Source organism: Phlebotomus argentipes, unplaced genomic scaffold (genome assembly GCF_947086385.1).
Source record: "Phlebotomus argentipes unplaced genomic scaffold, Phlebotomus argentipes genome assembly contig_32, whole genome shotgun sequence".
NCBI lineage: Eukaryota > Metazoa > Arthropoda > Insecta > Diptera > Psychodidae > Phlebotomus > Phlebotomus argentipes.
Genome location: NW_026776187.1, coordinates 1,800,233 through 1,825,314, shown reverse-complemented (window position 1 = coordinate 1,825,314; position 25,082 = coordinate 1,800,233). Strand labels below are relative to the sequence as shown.

The 25,082-nt window shown below is 40.9% G+C and overlaps 5 protein-coding genes across 9 annotated transcripts; 3 read left to right on the top strand and 2 right to left on the bottom strand.

The window, feature by feature from the left end:
* The first annotated feature begins 5,672 nt into the window (after window positions 1-5,672).
* On the top strand, window positions 5,673-11,034 carry LOC132264295 (uncharacterized). 3 transcript variants are annotated; one of them, XM_059764422.1, is made up of 7 exons: window positions 5,673-5,748; window positions 6,012-6,203; window positions 6,361-6,492; window positions 8,241-8,385; window positions 9,401-9,558; window positions 9,879-10,084; window positions 10,532-10,993. In XM_059764422.1, the coding sequence occupies exons 2-7, from the start codon at window positions 6,128-6,130 to the stop codon at window positions 10,721-10,723; spliced, it is 909 nt and encodes a 302-aa protein (XP_059620405.1). In that variant the 5' UTR covers window positions 5,673-5,748; window positions 6,012-6,127; the 3' UTR covers window positions 10,724-10,993. The 3 variants fall into 3 exon arrangements, with proteins under 3 accessions (XP_059620405.1, XP_059620407.1, XP_059620406.1); XM_059764423.1 differs by lacking the exon at window positions 5,673-5,748 and adding an exon at window positions 5,892-5,931; XM_059764424.1 differs by lacking the exon at window positions 5,673-5,748 and having other exon boundaries at window positions 5,837-6,203; window positions 9,401-9,459; window positions 10,532-11,034.
* A 907-nt stretch (window positions 11,035-11,941) lies between these two features.
* On the top strand, window positions 11,942-12,927 carry LOC132264243 (uncharacterized). The gene is made up of 2 exons (XM_059764358.1): window positions 11,942-12,048; window positions 12,217-12,927. Exons 1-2 carry the CDS (start codon window positions 11,953-11,955, stop codon window positions 12,925-12,927), a joined length of 807 nt encoding a protein of 268 aa, XP_059620341.1. The 5' UTR covers window positions 11,942-11,952.
* A 59-nt stretch (window positions 12,928-12,986) lies between these two features.
* Window positions 12,987-18,795, bottom strand: LOC132263979 (uncharacterized). 3 transcript variants are annotated; one of them, XM_059764015.1, is made up of 4 exons: window positions 18,318-18,795; window positions 17,113-17,434; window positions 13,784-14,155; window positions 12,987-13,432 (listed from the first exon to the last, which is right to left on the bottom strand). In XM_059764015.1, the coding sequence occupies exons 2-4, from the start codon at window positions 17,206-17,208 to the stop codon at window positions 13,292-13,294; spliced, it is 609 nt and encodes a 202-aa protein (XP_059619998.1). In that variant the 5' UTR covers window positions 17,209-17,434; window positions 18,318-18,795; the 3' UTR covers window positions 12,987-13,291. The 3 variants fall into 3 exon arrangements, with proteins under 3 accessions (XP_059619998.1, XP_059619997.1, XP_059619999.1); XM_059764014.1 differs by having other exon boundaries at window positions 17,113-17,336; XM_059764016.1 differs by lacking the exon at window positions 18,318-18,795 and adding an exon at window positions 18,054-18,158 and having other exon boundaries at window positions 17,113-17,336.
* A 1,825-nt stretch (window positions 18,796-20,620) lies between these two features.
* On the top strand, window positions 20,621-22,284 carry LOC132264241 (uncharacterized). The gene is made up of 4 exons (XM_059764357.1): window positions 20,621-20,698; window positions 20,951-21,401; window positions 21,759-21,917; window positions 22,181-22,284. The coding sequence occupies exons 1-4, from the start codon at window positions 20,621-20,623 to the stop codon at window positions 22,282-22,284; spliced, it is 792 nt and encodes a 263-aa protein (XP_059620340.1).
* Window positions 22,285-22,700: 416 nt separating this feature from the next.
* Window positions 22,701-23,543, bottom strand: LOC132264296 (heterogeneous nuclear ribonucleoprotein A1-like). The gene is made up of 3 exons (XM_059764425.1): window positions 23,386-23,543; window positions 23,159-23,236; window positions 22,701-23,073 (listed from the first exon to the last, which is right to left on the bottom strand). Exons 1-3 carry the CDS (start codon window positions 23,392-23,394, stop codon window positions 22,816-22,818), a joined length of 345 nt encoding a protein of 114 aa, XP_059620408.1. The 5' UTR covers window positions 23,395-23,543; the 3' UTR covers window positions 22,701-22,815.
* Window positions 23,544-25,082: the final 1,539 nt, after the last annotated feature.

Genomic DNA, 25,082 nt, shown 5'->3' with positions numbered 1-25,082 from the left:
TATGCAATACATGATGCTCTGTCAACATTGAAAGGGTTTATCAAAGGCACTTTAGTAGTATAATGTACGCAAATTGCCAACAAACATTACATTACACTTCATGTTAATGGCAACGCTCAATACACTTACGCATATAATTAAATAAAGTGCATAAAAAGTCATGATTAATCAATAGAAAATATAAATTCTTATATTTCGAGGAATTTGTATATAATGGTTTAGAAATTTCACATACTCGCTAAATGAGGTTTATCATCACACACTACTAAACAAATCATGCTTTCAGTGATGCTCGCAAAGTCGACTACATTGCTTCGATAGTCGATTTTCTCGAGTGATGCACCGATATTTTCCATTCAATGTAGGAAGATTGCATTTTTTCTTTCACCTTCAATATTATTTGCTGAAACCCACACAACAGTGGCTTGATTTATAATTCAATTATTAAATTATTCAGCTGATCTAGTGATTTATTTGTATGTACTGAATTTCTTCAGGCTAATTTGAACACACTGCATACCTTAGATGCCATAATTTTAATCAGAACCAGACCGAGTAAAAGTATTTTTTTGCGAAACTTTGCATACGGAATGATTTGTATACGAATTGGAAGAGAATGGCAAATGTTTTTTATCTATGATTTTCCTATTATTTCCGCTCCTTTCAGAGTACTCTCGATTTTTGACCGTTTAATTTGAATTGAAAGATTGTGTAGTAAGAGGAATAAGAAAAAAAACCAAATATTGTAATTTTTTCCATTTCTCTTTATTATAATTTCAAAGATAATTATAATATTTACATCGCTTGTAAAAATGAAAAATAAGTACCATCAGCTTAAAGAGAATAAGTTTTTGTGTGCGTTTCACTTTATTAACAAGAAATTTGCAGTTTCGTGTTTTTCCAAACATCTTCACAATAATATTTGTTTTGAACTATAAACTATAAAAATAAGAAAATATGTTTTAGTGACTTTTAGCACAGCAGAACTTTTTAAACACGTCATGCTTTGAATTATATAAGTGTGTTCTAATGTGATTAACTCATAGCGAATGAAAGTGTTGCAACTTGAGTACTTGAAGCACTTGAAGTGTTATAAATATCAATTTTTCCTCTAAAATCATTGAATTGAGAAAAAATAGATTGAATTCTCATGATAAACATTGCGAAAACTCCAATCGGAAGCTTCAGAATACATTTGCTTTTAACAGTATAATTGCTTCGCTAAAATTATAATTATTCTAGCATACCTTCACACTCTGTAGGATTGAAAATGAAGAGAGTGGAACATTCTTTTTCGGTGTTGTGTAGTTTTCTACAGCACTCACAATATTTGTCTGCATTTCAAATTAGCTCAGCTATTATATTGTGTAGTAAATCATTCTCCAATATGTGTTGCAATTTACTCTTCATGCTGCATGGAACATGATCAAATTATAGAACGTTAGAACCTTATTAGTGAGTTTATTGTCTCTAAAATTGGCGTTTCTTCTTTCTTTTGCAGGGGAACAAAGTCCGAGGACATTCGCTCGGATACGATGGATGGGGAAGATGTTCAATTTGGTGATGTTTCTGCTGGGCGCGCTGATCACCATGTCCGCCGGCGGAATGATGCTGGGCATGTGGAGTGTGAAGCTCGGCATGGGAGTTATGTTGCTGAACATGGCTGTCCTCCTGATACGGCTGCTGCTGTCGAACAATAACGGAGGTGGAGGCGGTGGCGGCGGCGGCGGCCTTTTCGGCGGCAACGGCATTCTCGGCGGCAACGGCGGCGTACTTCCGTTCAATGGAATGAATGGATTCGGGATGACCGGCATGAATGGTCTTAACGGCGGCGGCTTCAACATTCCACAGGGAAGGCTGAACTTCCAGATAATCTCGTCACAGTCGCCAATAATCGCCACAATGCCAACGATGGCGGTTCTGCCCAACACGAACGGCCTGACGGGCTCTATGATTCCCATCTTCGGCGCCAGATTGCCAATTGCCACGCTGGGGACGGCCACATTGGCGCCCGGAAGCAACGACCGCATGGAGTTCCTGGGGAACCTCCTGGGCGTAGCCCCAGTGCAGACAAACTTCCCAATAAGCCGTCAAATCGTGAGGAAAAAGTGAGAGGAAGAAGTGTTTTTTTCGAGTCTGTTCGCTGCTAATCACATGATTTGATTATCATTTCTCGCTACCAAAGGTCCTAAATATGTATGTAAATTTAATTTTGTACGAAAATATTTATTGCAATTATTCTTGTAGTTTGAATAATCACCCAAATGGTAAAAAATCCGCCAAAACAATCGCACCCAATTTTGCCAGCATCGCGGCGCTGCGCAGCGGCTGAGGGTAAACGCGATCGCGAGTAAGATCTCTTATGTGTAATTCTCAACATTTGCCAAAGAAATTAAAAGATATCGCAAAAAACTTATATTGAGCTTTCTTCACAATCGATTTATTAACCCATAATCGTCAGTTTATTATGAGAAAAGAAACACCATTAAATAGCCAAAAAATGTATCCTCAATTAGGTAATATATTTTAGAGTATTTAAAGAAAAGGAGTATTAAGCTGTGCCTTTTAAACACCTATCTACACTCAAAGAAGAGTCATTCGAAATGGTAAATAAATAAATTTCAATTATTTATTTTTCTAATAATTCCATCATTGCCATTTAGTTTTATAAGATGATCGCTCCTTAGTTGCGTCTCTAACTATCATATTTTCTTGTCAATAAAGTAATCATTTTCCTCTTTCTTACGCCTCTTCGCTTGGAATTGAGATGCACAAATAAATCTCTCCGTAATTTGCACTCTCCAGACAACAATAGCATTTATCATAGAGTTTGTCACTCTCAGCTCTTCTGTAAATATTCATAAGCAATTTATTATATAATTTGGAATTTATAATCTCAGACCGCAGCTAAGATCACACCTTTTATATATTATCTACATAGATACAAAGTATCTGCAGTAGCTTAATTTATTGCCAGAGCCACGGAAACACATTTCTGGTTTACAGAGGCGCTCAAAAGTGAAATTATATCCCACATTGTCTCTCCGTGATTCATGAGAAAATTCATTTATGCCGCGATCTTGAGGGAAATGCGCACCGATGTTCATTCCTGCGTTGAAATGTAATGCAGCACAGACAACGTGCTTGAGGTGAGACACAATTACCTATCTTGAAAATGATTTGTGAATGAGTGAAAAGTGACTTATTAGCACGTGCTCGAAAGAACTCAATATTGGCAAAATGATACAGAGAAGAGGCCCGGAAAAAGCTCTCTTCTCTCGCGGAGAAAGTGCACAAGAATTCACATGCACTTCAGAAAACTGTCAGTTGTATACTAACAAATGCGAAGATCTCCAGTGAAGATGAAATCCGTGGATCAGAGCAAAAAAACAGAAACATCGCATAATTATTGCCAATTAAGTTTACAATCTCGATAACTACCTGACAAACCTCCCACCTTGACCCTCAGAGACCTACCCATCGTCTAATTATTTCTTCTGTTGCTTACTTCATACGCTCAACTTGAATGTCTGCATCCAGCTATTTATGCCAAATCGTGTCTCCAATGCAATTTCCCATAACAAACCATCATTGAAGCTTTCAATTGTGAATCTTCACAAAAGAGCATCGGAAGATCGCAAATTGTGAAAAAGTGAAGTTGTGCCACTGAGTTGATTCTCTCCACATATTTTCTTCTCAAGCAGCTAGTGAGATTTGAGAAATGAAGGAAAGATTTTTGACTTGAAATTTTAGCTATCGCAGTTGTAAATGGCAACAACAAACACATCTTAAAGTTTTTCTTATGATGGAATTTTACGAAGCCTCCGAGTTTGAGATGCAAGAGAGGATTCAGAGTTTTGATAAATTAATTCAACGCTACAGCATCCACAAGCGTGAAATAAAAAATTATAAATAATCTACTATATATCGAGATCAATTTAATGATTTCTCCACCTGATCGCATTGATAGCTTATATTACGCGCACGCAATGCAGAGACGACTCGGCTAAACTGCTATTTCTCGTGAAAACAGTCACTAATTACATTACTTTACGCGATAACTCATCGAAATATTTTAATCCGCTGAATAGTTGGAATGAAGATGGATCTGCCTAACCTACAAGACAATGCGAGAGTTCAATAGGACGTCGCGAGCATCGCAGATTGATGGCGATGAGGAGAATATCGAAGTGAGGTGGAAAAGCTCTGAGCATGATTTTCTCACTTTCCATCATTAAGATCGCCACTCACATCTTCGCGCCGAGAGGGCTTCGGTGGGGCATGGCAAATATTTGCCTCATGTGCATTTATGATCCAGGGCCTGATGACAACCGCCGTGCATCCGAGAGGCGAATATTTATGCTGGCAACTCTGTCATTCATCAGTGGAAAAGCGTGGTGCCGAAGAAAAGGAATGGGTGAAATTATCGGAAAACAATCATGATTGAGTCCCATAGAGAGAAGGAGAAACATGCTGTGTCCTCCTTTGCCTCGCATATATTTATTCTGAATGTCGTCGAGATGTCTAACGCGGATGCACATGAGCTTAAAGCCACAATGCAGTGGATGGAACGCCAAGAAGAGCATCTCATGTACCTGAGCTTCGGTGGGATCCCAGAGTTGCGTCCTTTGTAGATTGAAATTCAAACAAAATATTGAACAGAATTCATCATATTCGCTCTTAACAGACGCAAAGGAGGAAAAGTTGAGATAGGTCAGGCAAAGACGAAAACATCAACTTTTACGCTATCAAATCTCTCATCCCACTTCACTTGAATAAATTCTGACCGTTAGACAGCAGTAGGAAAGGCAACTAATGGGTAATGTAATAACAATTATTACAATCTTCTTATCTTCAGCACATTTTCAATGTACAGTCTCACCCCATTCCGCACCGATAAATGGGAAGAAGATTCTGAACAGCTATGCCTTCCTGTTCTGCGGCTAATTTGCTCATGATTTATGGATTAGGTATGCGCAATGATCCGTCGAATTGGAAATCCTTATCTGGGCGCAGCTCCTCTCGCCAACTCTGCTCTGCCAGCGCACCGTGACCTGCTAATGTGTCCCATGAGGGCGGCGTCAGGGGGGCCCGGACGGGCCACGAAGGGAGTCGGATGAGAGTGGAAGGTCACATTGTGCTGAAAAGTACAACAATCGTGCGAAAATGTGAAAGTAATCTATTGGTGGAAAGGAAGATGCCGCGCATGGAAATGAAATTGTGACTCACTATCATCAATTAATGAGGTGAATCTCAGGCGGACTCTATCAGTGGGTATTTGGGTTCGTTGTCTGAGTCTTTTGTCTGGGCGACTCGGATTCTTCTCTTTGTGTCAATCACTCTAGCAAATATATTGTTACAATTTCGTTCCGATTGATAAAGTTTGGCACAATTCTTTGGGTGAAACGGAAGCCATAAAGTTCTACAATCACACAGCATCGAGTGTCGGTGAAAGAAGTGAGAAGATTCATTTCAATTTTCAACTATAATACACACAGTGAATTTTTCACAAACAAATAAATCGCTGGATCTCGCCTCTACTTGCAGGTAACTCACACACTCATGGCGATGCGTCGCTGGCGGAGGAAGAGTGTCTGCTGGTGGCACATAAATGATTTCAACTGAGATCGGGTCGGTATAAAAGCAAAGAGGTGGAAATTCTCGCGTCATTTTACCTTGATCTTGGATATACATCGCACCGTCTCTGGGGTTTCTTTCTTGCGCGCTCTCAAGTGAAGCACAAAAAAGGTTGTCCAGTAAAACAAGGCCCGAAGATCAACATAAAAGAGTTCAACAAGTCAATTTCACCTCTCAAACGAGGCTCTCTTTTCATACCACCAAATTTTGTGTGTTGTAACAATTTCTTGTGTTTGTTCAGTTGAAATTGAAATTTTGGACTCTTTTTGCTCTTCACCTTGGGCAATTTTGCTTGTTAGTCGGCCTTTTAAGCGCGAATTGGTACAGATAAGTGAGAAATTTAACGGATGATTTTTTCCCCTCTTTCCCTCAAGATCCCGCAGTGCGGCGTTGTGCAGTTTGATGAGAAGTGTTCTGAGTGCGTAGACTGTTTAGTGACACGCGACAAGGGATTCGGAAGAAGCGCGAATAATTGAGTGATTGGCATAAAATGGGCACTCTCATGATAATTGGAGTATCGACAGCATTCTTGCTGACAAGTGCCATAAGTGTTAACGCCAAAGATGGTTAGTATTGTATTCTCTTCCCAAGATTTTCCCACTAGGTCAGACTTTGCCGAAAGCCTGTCATTCAGTTCATGCGTGCTCAAATCGACATCGCGAAATATTGAATCACGATCCGTATGGCGCGCAATTACCATAAATGATCTCTTCCCCTGTACAGATGCATCGCCTATGCTGGACACCATCTTCTGTCCATTTCGCCCCGATCCGTGGGCCTGCACTCGACAGAATGTGGCGCGCATGCTGACAAATTGGGACGCGGTACTCGACGCGAAACTGCAGGAATTCAAAGGTAATTTCCATCAAATCATTTTTCCTCCTCTGCACTCATCACGGTGCGGAATTCTCACCCGCGAAAGCAAGACGTCTTCGGGAATGGCGTCTTGTACAGCCTCGCGGAGAAGCCGTACCAGTTTTTGCACAACGGAAAATACTCTCGAGTGTTGCAATGCTGCTGCACTAATTAGACTATCGGACGCAGTGGAGACGTTCATCTTCACAATGGTCAGTACCAGTTCAGAGGAGGCTATCATGGCACTGTGTTTGTGGAATTGGGACAGAAGCTTAGAAACTGTACATGTTCATTGCCAATGTAAATAACACTTGACATCTTGTTTCGCTAGTGACACTGAATTCTTCCAACTTCTGCCAATTTCGATATTATCCGCAACATTTCCCACACCGGAGAAATATGTGGGGGCGTGAAAAGATGAAATTGAGGATTAAGCAAAAGGGGAAAAAAGTCGCAGACACTATTGTAGACGCCTCGATAGACGCAGAAAAAGTGTGGACAGTCTGTGATTAGCACAATTGAGTAAATTATGTGTATTCAAACACAAACGTCTCTTCTGACTTACACTTGAGAAGAAAAAAAAATTGACGAAAGATTGCTTTCACTGACACGTAATTTCATCATAACAAGTCTTTTCTGAATGAGTGAACTTCTGAGAGACATATTTATGATATTCGTTTGAGATTAGAGATTAAAGTGAATTCAAGATTTGTAGAGTACAGCAATGTTGTTTTGGATAGAATATTGAGGAATGTTTCGCTCTTGTTGTATGAGTTTGATTAGAATAATTTAATTTGACATACAATATTCAAGAGACTTTGATTTCGATCTGACACGATTGTCGCGAAATGTAGTAATTAATGAACCTTAAAAGAAAAGCCGCCAGGGGTTTCATTTCTAATTAACCCATTGTTGTGTCCATCAGAACATGCCTAAATACATTCCCAGTTCGACCTTTGAATTTCTTTTCTTCGCGTGCGTGTGCTCAAATCTCTAAGCGAACCTCTAGTGAAATCCTTATGGGAAATTTCACTATGGTGTGATTGCAATCACGCACATAATTTCCCTCCACTTCTCAAGTCTTTTCACACTTGACACCGCGAGAGATTTAAGACACAGCTGTACGGCGAGACTGCTTAATACGGCAATTATGACACACGGAGAAAAGCGAAATGGAGGCAATTTTGGGTGAATTTCATTTTCAAACCTGCTAAATTTCTCATGGATATTGCGCACATCTGTATATGGTCTGTGGATGAGAATTCTTGTTGCTCTCCGCCTGACACATTTTTCCTGGCGTGCGCGCTCGGTCAACTTTCTTTCTCTGCCATTTACAGGCGCGATCATCTTCTTCTCTCCGCGATCGGCCAATAAATCGCTCGTGGTATGGTTTGCATTTGGCAGAGTCAGGTGGGAAGAGGACACTCTCGTTGGGTGATTTTGGGCATGTGGGACACTTCCCAGAGGATGATCTCATGATGTGTGCTGGTCAATTACATGGATTGAGATTTCGGATCACCGGCTTCTCCTTTTCTTTTTCACCCACCATTGAGCAGCTTCGGAATCGCCAATTCACTGACCATATCATCCACTTTGTTCTCTCGCGCGCCGACATGGAAGCAAATATAAGTTTCTACTACTTATGTAGAGCTTCGCGAAAATAATATCAAATTCTTCGCATGCCAAACACGAAGAAGTGTTTATCTCCATCTTTTTCGCCACAATGAGGGAAATTTTGTTGATTTCAGCGGAAGCCGATGCGGAATACGAAGCCAAGGTTCAGTCCAGGGACTTCACAGCGAGGGCCGATGGAGAGAAGCCATCTGTGGTGATGACAAGCATGGAGAATACGATAGCGAACATCGCAGAATCCGTTTCTGAGCGTCTCGATCAGTAAGTCGATGAGTGATGAAGAGTCATAAAATTGTACTGAAGCCCATAGTCACTGACTTGGCCATTGGTTAACGGTCTTCGGCAAATACTGTTCACCTCCGTTCATTTCACACAATTCCATCGCGGCGATGAACAATTATAATTCTCAACATGAGCCCCTCATCTTCAGCCACAAATAATTGGATTTAACTCTCAATTTTCAAAGCGCAAGTGTTGATCATTGGTATTTAGTGGGAAAAAAAATCACAAGTCAAGAATTTTTTCTCATATTCTCCAAGTGCGTGCAAACGTCTTACGGTTAATTAATTTGCGCCCTCATGCAGCGGCTTCTTGACGCACAATAGATTTCTGGAGATAGATGAAGAATGAAAATGAGAGCTTTCTTCACCGTATCATTTGTGGTTACATTTGCTGAGCAATAAGGTTTAACATCGCATCGTAAAATGGCCAATTTAATTATATCTCTCAAAGCAGCATAAAATCAGTCTATTAAGTGTCCCTATCTTTAGGAAATTATCGTCTTTTCAAATCATTTTCCGAAGAAAAACACAATAATTAGCAACAGTTAAAAAATTAATTTCGCACGAGCAGCCTAAATCCATATTTCCCGGGGAAAAGTCTTATGTACATTGTTGCAAAGTCATTACATTGTTTATTCAAACATTTCTTACATCTCAATTTCCTTCTAAGTGGAGTAATTCGAACGTATTTTTTCTGCCCAAGAGAGTTTTTGGCACAATATTATTCCATTTCAAATTTTTAAACAAATATTTATATTAGAAACCTCAAGAGTCGCGATAATATTAATAATGTGTACGTAAATGATATATTAAGCTTCATATGAAGTAGAAATTTGAAACTTTATAGCGAAAGGCGGGGAAAATTCATAGAGTCAATTTTTCTAAATTAAAAAAAAGTTATAATAATTATACTTAGAAAGGTGTTTAATCTTGTATTTAGTAGAAAGTTGACTATAATAGCAATTGAATTTGAATATTTTGATGCATCCGAACAGGTTTCTCAGGAGGCCCAAGACTGGCGATCTTGAGGTGGACGGGCAGATGCAGAGATTGGGTGAGGAGACTTCTGGTGAAGTGAACGCTTTGGAAGCCACAGTAAATGAGGCTGAAGGTGGCACTGGCGAGGAAATTGAGAGTGCAAGATATGCTGGAGGTATGGGCACTTTGGATGGGCATGCAGCTTAAAAATCTCCCACACTTTCCACACAACAGACACACAAACACAAGAGACACAGAACAAATGAATAGATATGCTTCACAATCTCTGAACTGAATCGTAGGTTCAAGAGGTTAAAGCACGATTTTAAGTTTTTTTGTTGCTCTTCACAGCTACCACAATTCACATCTTCGGATAATGTACACTTTCATCTCCAGATATACTCAAATGCAGGCAAACCGCGGGAGAGATTTTCATAATTTCACACCATCTCTATACTGCACATCTATTGACCAATTTGACTCTCTTTAATACAGAAACTCGCGGAAAGAAGAAGAAAAAGAAGAAAGCCCTGATGAAATTGCTGCTTCTGGGAGCCATTGTTAAGGGAAAAATAGAGTTGTTGCTGAAGTTGTTATCCGCACATTTGCAACTCAAATTCCTCGCGATTGCAGCTATTGGTCTGCTGGTCAATGTGGCACGATTCTGGATTGATCTGAAGAAGGGCCACCATCCACAGAAAGTAAGTGCAAAAGAGTGATGGCGAAGGTGTGAATCGGTCATGTCCGCCTTTCTTCTGCCTCTCCTATAATGCTACAAGACATGAGAAAATCGCCTCAAATTGCTCTAACAACTTATTTGCATTTCTCACAATAATGTAATTGCCGTATTTTTGCTCTTATATTTCTATACAAAAACCTCGATCATTTCTCCGTAACCAACTCACTAACTCATGAAACATGCATGAAACATCGATCCATCAACCATCCATTTTGCCTAACTCCGGGCGCTATGGTAACGAGGGATATTTCACCTAACATTCTCATTCTTATTTCCTGTAAGTTTTTCTCATTCTCTTACAAATCTTACAAATGATTTAACTCTAACCACTGGCAATCAGTGAGCTCATCACGCTGGGCCAACACTCATCGATCAGGCACAACTCTCTAATTGAGTGATTAATTTTCAGGTGATTTACTATGAACATGCTCAACATCAGCATCACTACGACGATCACGGGGATGACTGGAACGGCGGCGGTGGCTATTGGAAGCGCTCCATTCCCGAGGCCTCCGAGTCGGAGATCCACGAGCTGCCTTACAGATACCAGAAACCAACCGCCGCAGTTTACCAACCTCAGGCGCCGCCCTATCTGTACTGAGCCACAGCCGCGATCGCAGATCATCAAGCATTGCATAGCTTAGCCTAGTGCCCTAAGTTTTAATTTATTTGTAAATACTTTCCCCGAGCTCGCTAAATTATTTCTCCTCTCACGCTGTCCTCTCTCCCACCTTTCTCATCCACTTCAATTACATTGTAACTGTTACGAGAGAGACTTTGAATAAAATGTAGTGCTCTCTAAAATGTATCAGCCTCTAGAATCGTAAATCTGCGTTTGGCCACCTCTTCTGCATACCAATTGTGAGATATTGTGGCTAGAATACCGTAAGTGAAATTAGCAATAAGAATTTTTGTCCATATTGCTTCAGAATACTTTGTCATAATTGATCAGAAACATCATCAATATTTCCTTTTGCTTTGTCAAGCTTTGATCATTCCCACTTGGCAGAATTCTTGAGTTGCAATTTAAGCAAAGAGGGATTGAGAGAAGAATATTTTATTTGATCATGGAATCTCTCACACTTTTCCTCTTTGTGAATGAAATGCCGAGGGGAGAAGGAAGGTGAGTTTATTCTTATATTTAATCAGTTAATTAGATCCAAAGATGTTCCAGATCCTATAACTTCCTGAAGATCATTTCACCCTCTTGTCAATGAATTTAAACTTTGTGTTTTTTCAAACCCCCTACATTTTTGTTTTATTACTTTTAAAGGAAATCAATGAAATATTGTGAGAAATATTCTCCCAATTCCGTCACAATGACAAGACATTTCTTGCATATGAATTCCTGCATGGAATGCATTTCATTCAATTCTGATTAATCTGAAAGTGAACTCAATTTGCATTCTTATCATAAATTCTGTGCAGAAAAATATTTTGTTCATTTCTAAAAAATTGGTTCACATCTGTCAAATTAATTATAGCGCCAAAATCCACCAGATTGAATTATAGCTCTTGTCTTGACGGGTATTTTAGTGTGAGTTATTGCTGTCCAAAATTAAATGGAGACACTTGGGATTCATCGGTCGCAATTGGGAATCGTGTGCAGTTTCTATTGAGTCGCTATGTGACTTACTTGCATAGGTATGTCAGACATAAAATTTGTATTCAGATTTGCCGGTCGAGGGAAGAACTCACACGCGTTTTACCGAGAATATAAATTGAAGGTTCCACCTGATCAAGTCACATTCGCGAAGAATCCCCAGCACAAGTGCTATCGAGTGCCAAAGAAGTGCAAATTTCTAGTTTTTCTGCCAGGAGGAAGTTCCAATGGAAGTTCTGCATACAAAGATGCCTCGACTAAGGACTATTGTGGGAGCCATTCTCGGATTTTCCATGCTGTGCGAGTGTTCTCCGCTGATGTCGGTAAGTGTTCAAGTGGACGGAAGTATCACAGCACATAAATCGTTCGACTTTTGTGGACAAATTAATTATTGTGGACGCGTCGCGAGTTTTTGGACTTGAAGAGTCAGTTGAACTCAATGCTCAAGTTTGAATTTTTAAAGATCTGGGAAATTCGCGTGATCTTTGCAGAACAGACGCCCACCGATGCCACGGGAATCAGGAGTCATGACCTTCATGCTGCCCAGCAATGCCACATCTATCAGGGCAGACATTTCCGAGGGATTCTCCTGTGAGAACAGAGCCTACGGATATTACGCCGACGTGGCGAATGAGTGCCAGATCTTCCACGTCTGTTTGCCGGTGATGTTTGGCAATCAGCGCAAATCACGCACGTATCAGTGGAGCTTCATCTGCCCAGAAGAGACTGTCTTCAGTCAGGACTCCTTCACGTGCATGCGAGCAGAAGACATGGCCATCAGGTGCGACGAGAGCGAGAAGTTCTATGATCTCAACAGCAATTTCGGCGGAATGATGACGGATAATGATGAGATGGGTCAGTTCAGGGAAGTCACGTCCACCGAGAGAGCAGAAACCACGACAATTCTCACCACGATAGCCTTTGAGGAGGGTCCCATGACGACTGAGGAGGAGCTCTTCACGGAGACTGACATGAGATCAGATCTGAAGACTGAACAGATCCAAGAAGTGGCCACAGAGGCGACTTTCGAAGCGGAACCACCTGAAAAGGTGATGCAGGAGAGCGAGAGTGTGATCAAGACCATCGAGGGCATTGTGAAGAAGGCAGCCAGAGACATTGAGAGGGTAAACGCCACATCACCTCTGACCCGCACCAAGAGGAAAGGTCAGCGGCGGAGATTTCTGTTCGCGGCAGACGCCTGATTGGCGTGTTTGCACAGCTAAGGCCCTATGAAATACCATCTTCTCATGCGACACCATTGCTCACCTTTCACGCACTTTTCCATCTTACATCATAACGCCTTTATTATACTCAATTAAATTCAAAATAGCATAGTATTACTCACATTTGCCTCTACAGTGCCACCAAAATTAATATTTAGAGACTAGTTCTTTGCACGCAAGATAATCACAATTATGGATGAAGATGCTGCTGTCTATGTAACATCATACAAATAAACTTATTTATACGCATTATACATCTAAATACACACGTCTCTGGAATGATTCTGTATGGTTTCACTCGATTCACATCGAAAGTGATTCTTGGAATTTGGTCATTTGCTATTTATGCATCCGTTTCCTGATCCTGCAGCTCCGAGGCCATTTCCTCCGCCGACCGCAAATCTATGGCGAATTTCTTGCGCACTGTCGTCTTCCCAGCGTCCGCGTCTTGTCCCTCAGACTCCTGCAGTCGCCTCGAGTAGTCCTGCAAAATCAATAAACTTCAGTTTCTCACATCACACTATTCGCCAATCTATCATTCCTTATCAATTCGAGTGCCTTTCGGGTGGATGAAAGCTCTCAAAGAGATAAGAGGTTTTTATAGTTTTCTCACGTGACTCTCGTCTCTTATAATTTTCCTGATTATCTCGAATCTTTCGTAATACTCTTCTGAGAATTTACTTCAAGTCAAAATGGTCAAAATATATTCAAAATTAATGACTATGAGTGCCCATTTAGCTCCAGAAACTCACGGCATTGTGAATCACGCAGATCTTTGCGCAATTCCGCGTATAATTTTCTGTATTTTCGGGAGATTTCATCTCCGCAAACACACCTGAAAGGCGGCCGCCAGGGCGAACGTAAGTTTCCTCGCCATTGCTCGACTGTCGCAGACGAAAGCCTCCACCTCGAAGGGACTCCTCACGGACTCCTCGTTGACCAGAATGATGGAGAAGACGCGGGAGTAGACGATGTCCTGCACGCCATACGATATTGTGTCGACATTGTGCACCCACTTTCTGTACTCTGTGATCTTGTTGGGAATCGTCTCGAGGATGATGGCATCCAGGGTGACTGTGAGGTTGCAAATCGGCAGGATTTTGCCCGGGGCCATCTCTTTGGCCGCCGCCACCATCTTATCCACCGGCTTCCGGGTGTGCTTGATGCCCCACAATCCATTTCCCTTCTGCTTGCCGAGGTACTTCACCTGCGAAGAAAATACACACATCACAATCAATTGGATGCGAAATGCACAAGAGTGTAATTTTCATTCTGCACACGATGCCGCGAGTGACTCCGTCTTTGCGTTCCCATTGAAAACGTTCGCCTCTGGGTGCAATATCTGCACCAACTGTAGACATTCATAGCGAGACAATTGATAATTTCCGGTTGTTTAACTCGTGGCAAAAGTGCGCACCACATGAAATGCCCCAATGATCACAGTTGGCATGGGACTGTGGAAAAAGTGGGAGGAAGAGACACTATGAAATTCTCTCAGCAACTTCTTCAAGCCACCCTCACTTTATTATTTTATTTTTCTTCATGCAAATTTGCTGCATGTCGAGCTAAATAAATCTTGAAAAGTGAATGCAAAAACGAAAAGCGAATCTATTCCATTCCAAATGGAAGTGCACGAAGAATGGTGTTTCATTTTATGCCTTTTTGGAGGTTTTTGTTTGCTTTTCCTCTTCAGCCACGGGTGGGTGTCAATTGAGCCACTCATTTCCTTACTCTCCGTCCCAACATGGTAAATAGATATGCATATGTACACTTTGCATACTGTACAAATAGAGACGCGGATCAAAGTGGTCAATTATCGATTTTTTACCTACTGTTTAGCAGCATATTAATGGCGCACTTATTAATTGATTTCACCTCTGCCACCATATTTCAGTTTATGGACAGTAAAAGAGAAATTTCGTGTCCAATTTGTGGAGACAGTGATGTACAATATTTTTATTTTTACGAAGACCAGAAGAGTAATGATCCTCTTCCGCTTTACTTCCCCCATCGAGTGTTACATTTTGGAGGGCAAACACAAGTGAACTTGTGTGTAGTTTTCCATTTCATTCACATTTTTTTTGTCCCTATTCTACAGTTCTGTTGACGTTCTTCATTGTCTCATTTCCACTGAGCATGGGCACTTTTTGTTTGACTCTTTTTCTGGATGACACTTCCTGCCCATTCTCAGTCGCGTTCCCCATCAGTTTTACCGTATTTACGTCGTTCTCTCGCAACAATGCAAATAATTATCAATGCTCCAATGATATTTCAACCATTCCACAGGCACTTGTCGAGGGAGACTCGCGGGAATCCCCGCCAAAGCTGCCACAAAACAGGGTTGTCGGATCTGAATCTCTACACAATCCGCGGCACATTGAACGTGCGCAAGGAATGTACGAATGTAGAAAGTGTAAAATATCCGAAAACAGCATGCAACTGCACGTTCTTCCCAAGTGATTAATGTATTTCTCAAATTCCATTGATTAGGCCATGATGTAATAAACATTCCGCCGCATTTATTCGATAGTGTATTCGGCATTTTTCTTCCAATCAACATTTCGCCTGTTTTCGCCCATCAAGCATCGGACAATTGAATTCAGTTCCCCAGCATTTGAACGTGTAATTTACCATAATTTTCATACAGAACAAATTACTTAAATTAACTTTCTGTGTGTAATTGAAAAGTGAGTGCGAAGGCGCGTTTAAAGCGTTATTTCGTTAATTTCTTGTAACTGAAATTGATGTCAAGGCAAAGTCAACGGCTTCTTCCTGTCCGTTATGCTCCCGTATTATTTTTATTGCTACTCTGCGTTATCTCATAGAGTTTTCCTTATACGAAAAACAAATGCTAAAAGCTGTGATAGATCAAAATTAAAGAATTTCACATTTATCACTCGGAATTGAACTCATAAAACCCTCAAATTGACTCCATTGAATGCCTCAACAATCAAACAGTTTATTTTCATAATGAAAATCTCCACATTACAATAAAATAGATTGGCGGCGTCGTCGAGGAAATTAATAACGCTACGTTACGTTGTTCGCGTAAAATGTGAAATTAAAACATAATAAGACATGTAATAAAACAGCCATAAATTTCTCAAAATTAATGCGGCAGACCTTTCATTCATAAACTGTGAGGAACTTCGATAATAATTTATTGTCTTTATTGTCGATTTGATGGCTTTCTTCGCGTTGAGGAAGTTCGAAAATTGCATCGTCAACAATAATTGTGGGTCGACAGAAATTGTCGCGAGCTGAAGAGGATATTTTCCACCATTTCATATGCATGAAACACAAGTGAGAAAGATCTTAGCCACTTGAAGGTTTTCTTCACATTTTTCCACCTAATCTCTCAGCTATAATCATTTTGCTTCTCCACCAGCTTGCATACTTTGTACTAGTAATTCCTTTAATTTATGGTAATTTAATTACATTTAAGGGCATTAACTGTTATCTCGTGTACTTCATTCGTCGCCCGAGGTTATTCCCACCTCGGCTCATGCTAATGTGTGGAAAAATTCATTTGAATTACGCAGGAAAAGATCCAGCAATTACAGAAAAAGAATCAACACACGATGATCGAATCTGTGAAAAATTCTTATATTGCTGCGCGTCTTTTCTTTTGTTGCCAAATCCATCGATTATGAGCATAAAGAGATTCAGTTTGAATTGGTTGGTGGGTGAAAAATGCAAAGAATATATAGTGGAGTTTTTTGTGTGATCTGCACAGCAACAAAGAGTTGGAAAGAAATGTTGTAATTTACATTCACAGCACATTTTGCATGGAAAATTGCTACTCTTCTCTAAATTGTTATGAAATATTTTTGTCACTTGCTTGATGGCGATGAAATGTGTTTTATCAACCAAATGAGTTGACTGGGAGACGAGCAACAATCTCACAATGTACATGTACTGGAAAAATAGCACAAAACTACAACCATCCAGAAGTAATCAACACATTGCATTGATCATTACATTAGATTATATTAATGTGGGAAAATGTGCGCAAGATATTGCACATTGCTTCACAGTCAGTGTTTTATAGTAAACAAACAGTTTGACAAGGGCGTCACAAGCCAAATACTGCAGACACTGCATAATTGTACACTACAAATTAAACTGACACTCCCTTGATCATCGCTGGCAACATGTGCTCACCTTAAAGACCATGGGAAGGTCCGAGACCTTCACTTCCATCTCATCTTTCGACTCCTTGGACTCCCTCGGCGTGGAAGTCTTGGACGAATTGCTCATCTTGGCGTCCGCTGACCACTCAAATTTCCTTCACTCTGCCTCAAAGCCACTTCGACACGCCACATAGAGTGATCTGCCCGCCACTCTGGTCACAGTGCTGCTGAGGCGATCATCCGCTTGGGTGTGAACTGTTGAGAATAAATTGTGTGTTTCATCAGTTTCACGATACAATGGCGTTTCGATGATGGAAAGCCAGGGAAACAAAGAAAGTGATTGAGTGCCGGGCCTACGGAGAGCGAGAAAGAAATTAAGCGATTTTAGGCGTGTGGGTGTGAGAAGTCTCGACGTTTTGATTTGAGCATATTTCACAATGTTTTAATTGGAAAAGTGTGACGCTTGACATTGATGTCTAACACGCGATCACATGGAATTAAGGAAAGAGTGCAATAAAATCAATTCGCTGTAACCCGTTCTGTTTGAGAAGGTCTTTCTTATGTTCTCGGCAACCCTTTTCCTTTGGAGAGCGCGTGGCTTCTCATTCACCTCTCGCGCAGAGTGAAAGAGTCGTAAATTCTCATTGGAAATTTAAATGTGCTCGTAGGGAATTCTTTCAATTTTTCTTCACTTTCTACCGTGCATACAGAATAAAGGAAAATATAGTGAGTTCATCTGCAGCAGCTAGAAGAATTCCACAGAATTCCCCCGTGAGAATGAAATAATATCAATAAATAACCCAGATTCCTCTGGCTTTCGAGAGAAATCGTTGCCCATCAGAGAAAATAGGAGGGTTAAATTGAACAGCACTGGGACTGTTAACAAATGGAGTGATAGACGATGTGATACGCTATAAAGCACTTCTATAGGGTCTGTTATCGCAAGTGTGATAAGAGAAATAATTGAAAAACCTTGAAGATTCCAGCGCGATAGAGAGGTCTCGCTGCTCCACTTCTTCACGCAGAGATAAAGCGAGTCTCTACAATCGATTGAAAATTTCCCCCATGAAATGCTGAGCACAGCGCGAACGCCCTTTGCCTGTTCCACTGATGAATTTTCCGCCATGCAGGTGACCAATATTTACCAGTGAAAGCCACCAATCATTATCTAATCGCAAAAAGTCACCTATTGAGCGATATTTTTTCCTTTCTCCCCAATATTCATTTTGCACACACCTAATTTTTCACCGTTGCTGCTTTATTTGTTCGCTTGGGACTGTTGTTTTTCGGTTCGAGGAAGTGTGATCAGCGAGTTGAAGCAGAAAACGAAAGTGTTTTGCTGCCTAAATCAATTTTTGATTGAAGCCAAATCACGCCTTGTTCTTAGTCTTGATGACACGCCAAAGTAAACACGAGATAATCCACACTGATTAAACTGTTTTCCACTGCTTGTAATCCACAATGCAATCCTCTCGAGAGTCTACTACACTTGTCCACTGAATTTTTGCTCTTTTCCAAAAAGTGATGCACTTTTTCCCGCGCCTTTTCACCTGTAACGGTCACGTCACTTCTTCAGCACTCCCGCAAAATAAATGCAAATGCGATGACTCTGCCGTGTGAGTCAGAAGGAATAAACACGGAGCGAGAATTTGAAAACCACCTGCGCTCGATAGAAGCACATGCTAGTCACTGAGAAGCCCCGAAGAGACGGTTTAGGTGGAAACCGCCGACGAGCGCGCAGTGGCGGTGGAACTCGAGTGGCGATAGAATCTCATTGATAAAATCACAACTATTTGCTCATCGCCACAAAATGTTGGAGTTTATTTAATTAATTGCCTCTAATACTATCGCTTTTGTGTACAGTGATTCATCTCCCCTTTCGGCTTATGTAACGACTTATGGAGTGTTTTCTTTATTTTGTATTGTCGTTCCCCAGAAATTACATTTGGTATTTGTGAGTTACGACTCGCGCCGCGAGAAACAACCCGGCAGCTTTCAATGCTGGCCGACAGATCGCAAGCAGCCAAGACAAGGTGTTCAGCGCAGCCACAAATCATTTCATAGTTTTAGTTTCTTCATCAGATTTAGTACATTTGCTCGTGGATGTTCATTAATCATTTCGATTCGATTTATGGCTTTATGTGTATTTTCATAATCATACGCATGTTCAAATGCTGAATATGTATTTTCAATATATTGAACAGCATCAATTCGGTGAAATGAATTTTTGAATTTAAGACGCTTCAGACAAATTGATCTCAGTTCTGCAAGCAGATAGACACAATAATTGCATCTATCGTGACATCCGGGAGATTAATGGGTTTTCCTGGCATGCACACAGAAGAGCTAAGACATTAGGCTCCATCAGACATTATGTCGAGTAGGAATTCTCCTGTATGTATTTTCTTTGAACTGTACGATATGATGAAAACAGAAAAAATCCCCCCAGCAAAAACAAACTAGAATTCCATAGCTTTTTCTGAAGCACTGAAGCCATTAGTCTTTTCAATACTTGTAGAAAAATTACCAGGAAACATTGAACAATAATTCATAATTGAAATCCACACTTTTGCATTTGAGTTGACGTGAAATTTTGAGATAGATATGATTTGATATGCTGTACAAATTCACTGATAGCATCTCGATTAATCCACGTGGGAATTTTTCACGTGAATTCTTTAGGGTCTATTAGCATGGAAATCCAATTAAACCACAAACCTGATTATGTTTACGAGTTCAGTAGCTCTTTGATTGTTTTTTCGGCACCGAGCAGTTTGAGGATTCTCTATAAATTCGCCACGCGCAATAAGAAGATAAATTGAGACACTTGCTTAGCTGATTGAATTAAAATATTTCAATTTTTCCCCTATCTTTCGATCTCGTTTGACTGGTTTTTCTTTCCTTTTCGTGCCTAGAACAGCACGAATTGGGCACCTTCGTGTTCTATCTTTTCGCCAATCTGATGTGCTCCATTGGCTATTTGAGAGGCACGAAGCCCGCGAAGACGAATCAATCTGGAAAAAGAGATGGAAAAAAGGCCCGAAAATAATAAGTTTAAATATCGTGAAGTCATTCCCGATTGTAAGAAGTAGACAGATCGCACACACACTCAACATCCTGGCGTGAACCCATATGCTAATCCACGCGATTAGATGCGCGCCACCACCATCCATGTGTTAGAGGGTGAACCTTGAGATTTCGGATATAAAAGAGGCTGGACGCTTAGAATTTGGCATCAGTCTATTTGTCTGTGGTGATTAGCGTCGTCTGGGATCAGTGAGAATATCAGTTCTTGGTGCCTTGCATATAGTGCCGAATATCATGCAGAAATCCCTGGTAAGTTTCTGTGCTTTACCAGTGGAAGAGTATATCTAAAGTGATATTTTACTGTGCCCGAAGGACCATTAATTTTGCTCCCTGATGGGATGATAATGGTTTATTGTGGCTTCTTAGGCCGCAAAAAGGTCTATTTTCGCGGGTTCCTCTCAAGTTCTCTCCATAAAAGAAGTGCAGACCGGTTCTCTTCAATTTAGCCAAAAATGATGGATTATATGATGGTGATTTGTGAAGAGATGAAGACCAAGATGAGTCTTCAATTAGTTCCCGTTCGGCAAGGGGTGAATCATTTTGCAAAAGAAGTGCCAAAATAGAAAGTAAATAATGTGACCAAGCAAAGTTGTGATCTGTATTTAAGGAATAAAAAACACCTTGACTAAATAGCATAGCAAATGGATTCAGTGTTGTATCTAAATTTTATTTACATTGTTTTTGTAAAATAACCAGTTAGAATCGGTTTAACATCCCCTTGTTTGCTGTTTTTAACACTCATCACGTTTAATGCGTTTAATGACCCTTCCTTCTTCCCTCAGATCCTGGTGGCGATCCTCGTGATCGTTGCCAGTTGCCTGGCATTTCCTGGCGGATACGGTGGGGGAGGAGGAGACTTCGGAGGAGGGGGACAACACCATGGAGGAGGAGCAGGACTGCAACACGGAGGAGGAGGAGGCCTGACAAGCTTCACGGGAGGATTCGCCAACTCTCACAGCAGTGCGACCGCAAGTGCTCACAGTAGCGCGGGCACGTTTAGCGGAGGCTTCAGCGATGGAGGATATGGTGGACATGGAGGCGCCGGTGGAACTCATCACGGCGGCGGTGGTGGCGGCGGAACTCATCACGGTGGTGGCGGCGGAACTCATCACGGTGGTGGCGGCGGAACTCATCATGGCGGCGGCGGTGGAACTCATCATGGCGGCGGTGGCGGAACTCATCATGGTGGCGGAGGAAGTCATCATGGCGGCGGCGGAAGCCATCATGGAGGTGGTAAATTCATTAATTAAGATGTCTGAATTTGAGCCAAGTCGCTGATCTACCTTTGAATAGACCTTGTGTGAAACTGAGTGATTAAGGACGTGAGAATGTAACCTTTGAACCCACATGGAATTGACGCCAAGCATTCCATTTGAATTTGAACGATATCTTTGCATTATTTCCATCATCCTAGCCAAGACAGAAGTTGAAAAAAATGCATCTAACTACTTGTCTTGGCCAGGTCTTCAACGCCTTTTCTATATACGTATTCAAAGGTTATAAGTAGAATGAGTCTGTCTTCATACTTAATATCTAACCAGACCCCTTAGCCTTTTTGAAACCCTATAATAAACAATATTATTGTTACAGGTGGAGGCGGAGGAGGCGGTGGAGGAGGCGGTGGTGGTTTTGGATCACACGGAAGCCATCACGGAGGACATGGAAGCCATCATGGAGGACATAGCGGACATCTTCATTTTGGTGATAGCAGCGAGGAAAGTCATGGAGGGGGCTTTCATGGCGGTTTCGGTGAGTTTGAAGAGGACTTATCTATAGAAATTGAATGTTAATGAAATTCTTTCGAATAATCATAAATATTACAGTGCTAAACAAAGTCTGTTTATATGAAAATTTAAACATTTAATGGTAGAAAAACCAGTTTTTCCATTTTGATTACAATGTGTAATTCTCCAGTCCATGAAGAATCAATTTAGAAGAGATGAAGCTCAATTACAATTTTCTTCGGTACATTGCATATGACAAGAACTGTTAAGAACGTCTATTTTTTACAGATGGCGGCCACGGCGGCGGTTACGGAGGAGGAGGAGGCGGAGGAGGAGGGGGTGGCGGCTATGGAGGCGGATTTGGTGCGCATAAAGGAGGTTATGGCAAATAGAAGGAAATTGCTTTCTTCCTTCACTTAAATTCGTAGAATTTGGACTGATACGCTAAATGTCCAAACATGCAGAACCCCTCAAGGATCCCACAAAAAGAAATCATGCCGATCTAGTGTGTCACCGAAAATTGAATTGTCGGAGAGCTCTAATCAGCAATGTTTCCAACTACTTAATGTGTATGAGAAAATGACTAAATAAAATAGACGAAAAATATGAAAATCTCAGCTTAATCACGCAATTGGACATCGGCGGCAGATGAAGCACGCAGATGCTAATTGGAGGTAGACAAACTCCACGGGGATTTTTTGAGTACCCCTTCTCGCAGTCTCCTCATCGACCTCCATCACGACCAGCGCCCAGCATAGATACGCAGAGGATTCTAGACGATAATTAAGAATGGCGAGAAATAAACTAGTTTGTCGGGGTTTTTTCATCACTTTTTATTGTTTCGTTTTTTTCACCTGAATGTACAAAGTAAAGTGTGAGAGCAAGGGTGTTTGATGGGTTAGTTGATCTCCTGCAGATTCTCTCTACCAATAATACCCGCCGTAGTAGCGAGGGTAGCCCCAGCCGTATCGTCTGTAGCCCCAGCCGCGTCCGCCCCATCCGCCACCCCAACCACCTCCGTATCCACCCCATCCGCCACCCCAGCCGCCTCCCCAGCCGCGTCTCCAGCCGCCACCATATCCCCAGCCCCAGCTCTCGGCGGGCTTCAGGCCCTCCTCGGTCTCCTGGTCTCCTTCTGGGGCCACAGCGGCGTCAACGGACTCGGGAACATCTCGTGGGTGCTGCAAAGACAGAGCGACGGACAGCCATCGATCAATGATCACGCCGATTCCACTACTTCCAGGCGATTAATTAAATTAAACTCACAACTTCAACGGTCGCTGCAGGCTCTTCGGCTGGATATGCCTGAACAGTCACTGCGATGACTGCAAGGATAGCGATGAACTGGCGAACAAAGATGAAAAAAGGGTACAAATTGAGGAAGAACTCAGAAGTGTAGCAAATTAAATTAGAACGAAATCTAGCGCTTGTTTGGCAAATTGGACAAATTTTTAATTAGCAAATCAATATAATGAAAACCACGATCTCAATACCTTGATCATGATCTTCTGGCGTAAGCGTATAATTAGCACAACACGACAACTCGTCACTAAACACTGATCCTAAATCACTGGACTTTTCAAATTGAATCTTGGCCGCTGGAAGTGTCTTCTAGAACTGCGATCTTCATGCGCGACGTTCGCGCTTTTTATACCATCGGAACGCATCGCAAGTCAACAACAAATCACTGTCGAAAAAAAGCAAGAGGAGAGTGTGTATTGCATGGAATATCTGGCTTGATCATGCGATGGAGGCTCGCTTCTAGAGATGACTTGCCGAGAAGCTCAAAGTATTTGTCAGAACCCAGACGCTAAGTGAATTAATTGACACCAACAGTGAAAGAGGTGGGAATCCATGGGGAAATTTTGATGGAGCTTGAGAGATTAATAGTTGTGCTTCGTGCTATTCTGAATATGGGAATTTCGCACACGAACTCTGACACGTGGTAAGGTTTGATGACTCCGCACGCCTTGGTGAAAAAAAATCCCATTCATATTCTTTTATCATTTGTTTTATCTGTCTTGATTTTGCGCCGAACGCGCGAAATTAATCAACAAATATAATGTAAATATAAAATGTATAATAAAAATCTATTTTTCAGATTACTTTAAAAAATGATAATTTTATTAAATTTGTATATCGTTCATAATTTTTCTTAGCGGGATATAAAAATCTGAATCCATCCTCCGAAACCCAGAAGAACCATGAAAGAACAACTAATCTCTTTCGAGGATGAAACGCATATAAAACTCGAAATTTTGATATCTAACCTTGGCGCGTGCAGTTCTTTTTTAGAAAATTACAAAAGCTTTACGATGACATCTTCCTTGTCATAAAAGTTGAAATGTATGGAATGTGTAAATCAATTCGCCAGGAATTTGATTTGATTTGTTATTTAGCCAAAAGAATATCAGCGAATGTGAGTCAGACTTGAAAAGTGAGCGTTTATCGATGAGCATTTAATTGTCTGGGCCTAAAAGCCACTTGTTTATTGGGGTGTTTTTCCAAATGATGTTTATAGTTATTATCCAGCAAAGTCACTAATTTGCCTTGATGAATTACACCACGTGAGAATCGCACGGTGAGAAAAAAAAGTGCCTCATATTAAACAGGCAATAATGTCGGTTGTAAATCGACAATAAATTCATATTTTCTTATTTATTAACGCTCTGAAGATGTCAATATCATCCCAAATTGCTGACTGAGAGGGAATCAAATATATTGCATAATGCAGCTCAAGGCGAGCTTTTCGAAGAATCTCAATGTTGACAATTAGTCACTAATTATAGCGAAATAGTGCAATATGAAATGTTACAATGATGACTGATAAAATGTATTTTATTGTATGAGACTTAAGACAGCAACCAAATTTGCATTCACGTAAGCATCATTGTCGATGATCGAAGAAGTGTTCTTGAGTTCCTGCCACTGACATTTTCAGTGTGTAGTTTGAATTACCTTTTTGTGCAAACATCGCAAGAATTCTTTTCAAATTTATCACACAATTTCATAGAATGAAAATACCTCCAGAAATGGGAAACGAAAGCGGCATTTTTACACTATTCCACCCACGCGACCAATATTTTGACGATGAAATTCTTATTTTAAACTCTGTTTTGATACTTTATCATAAATTATGTGTAAAATTTGCATGAGGAACTTGATCAATAAGCTGTTATTTATCCAATAA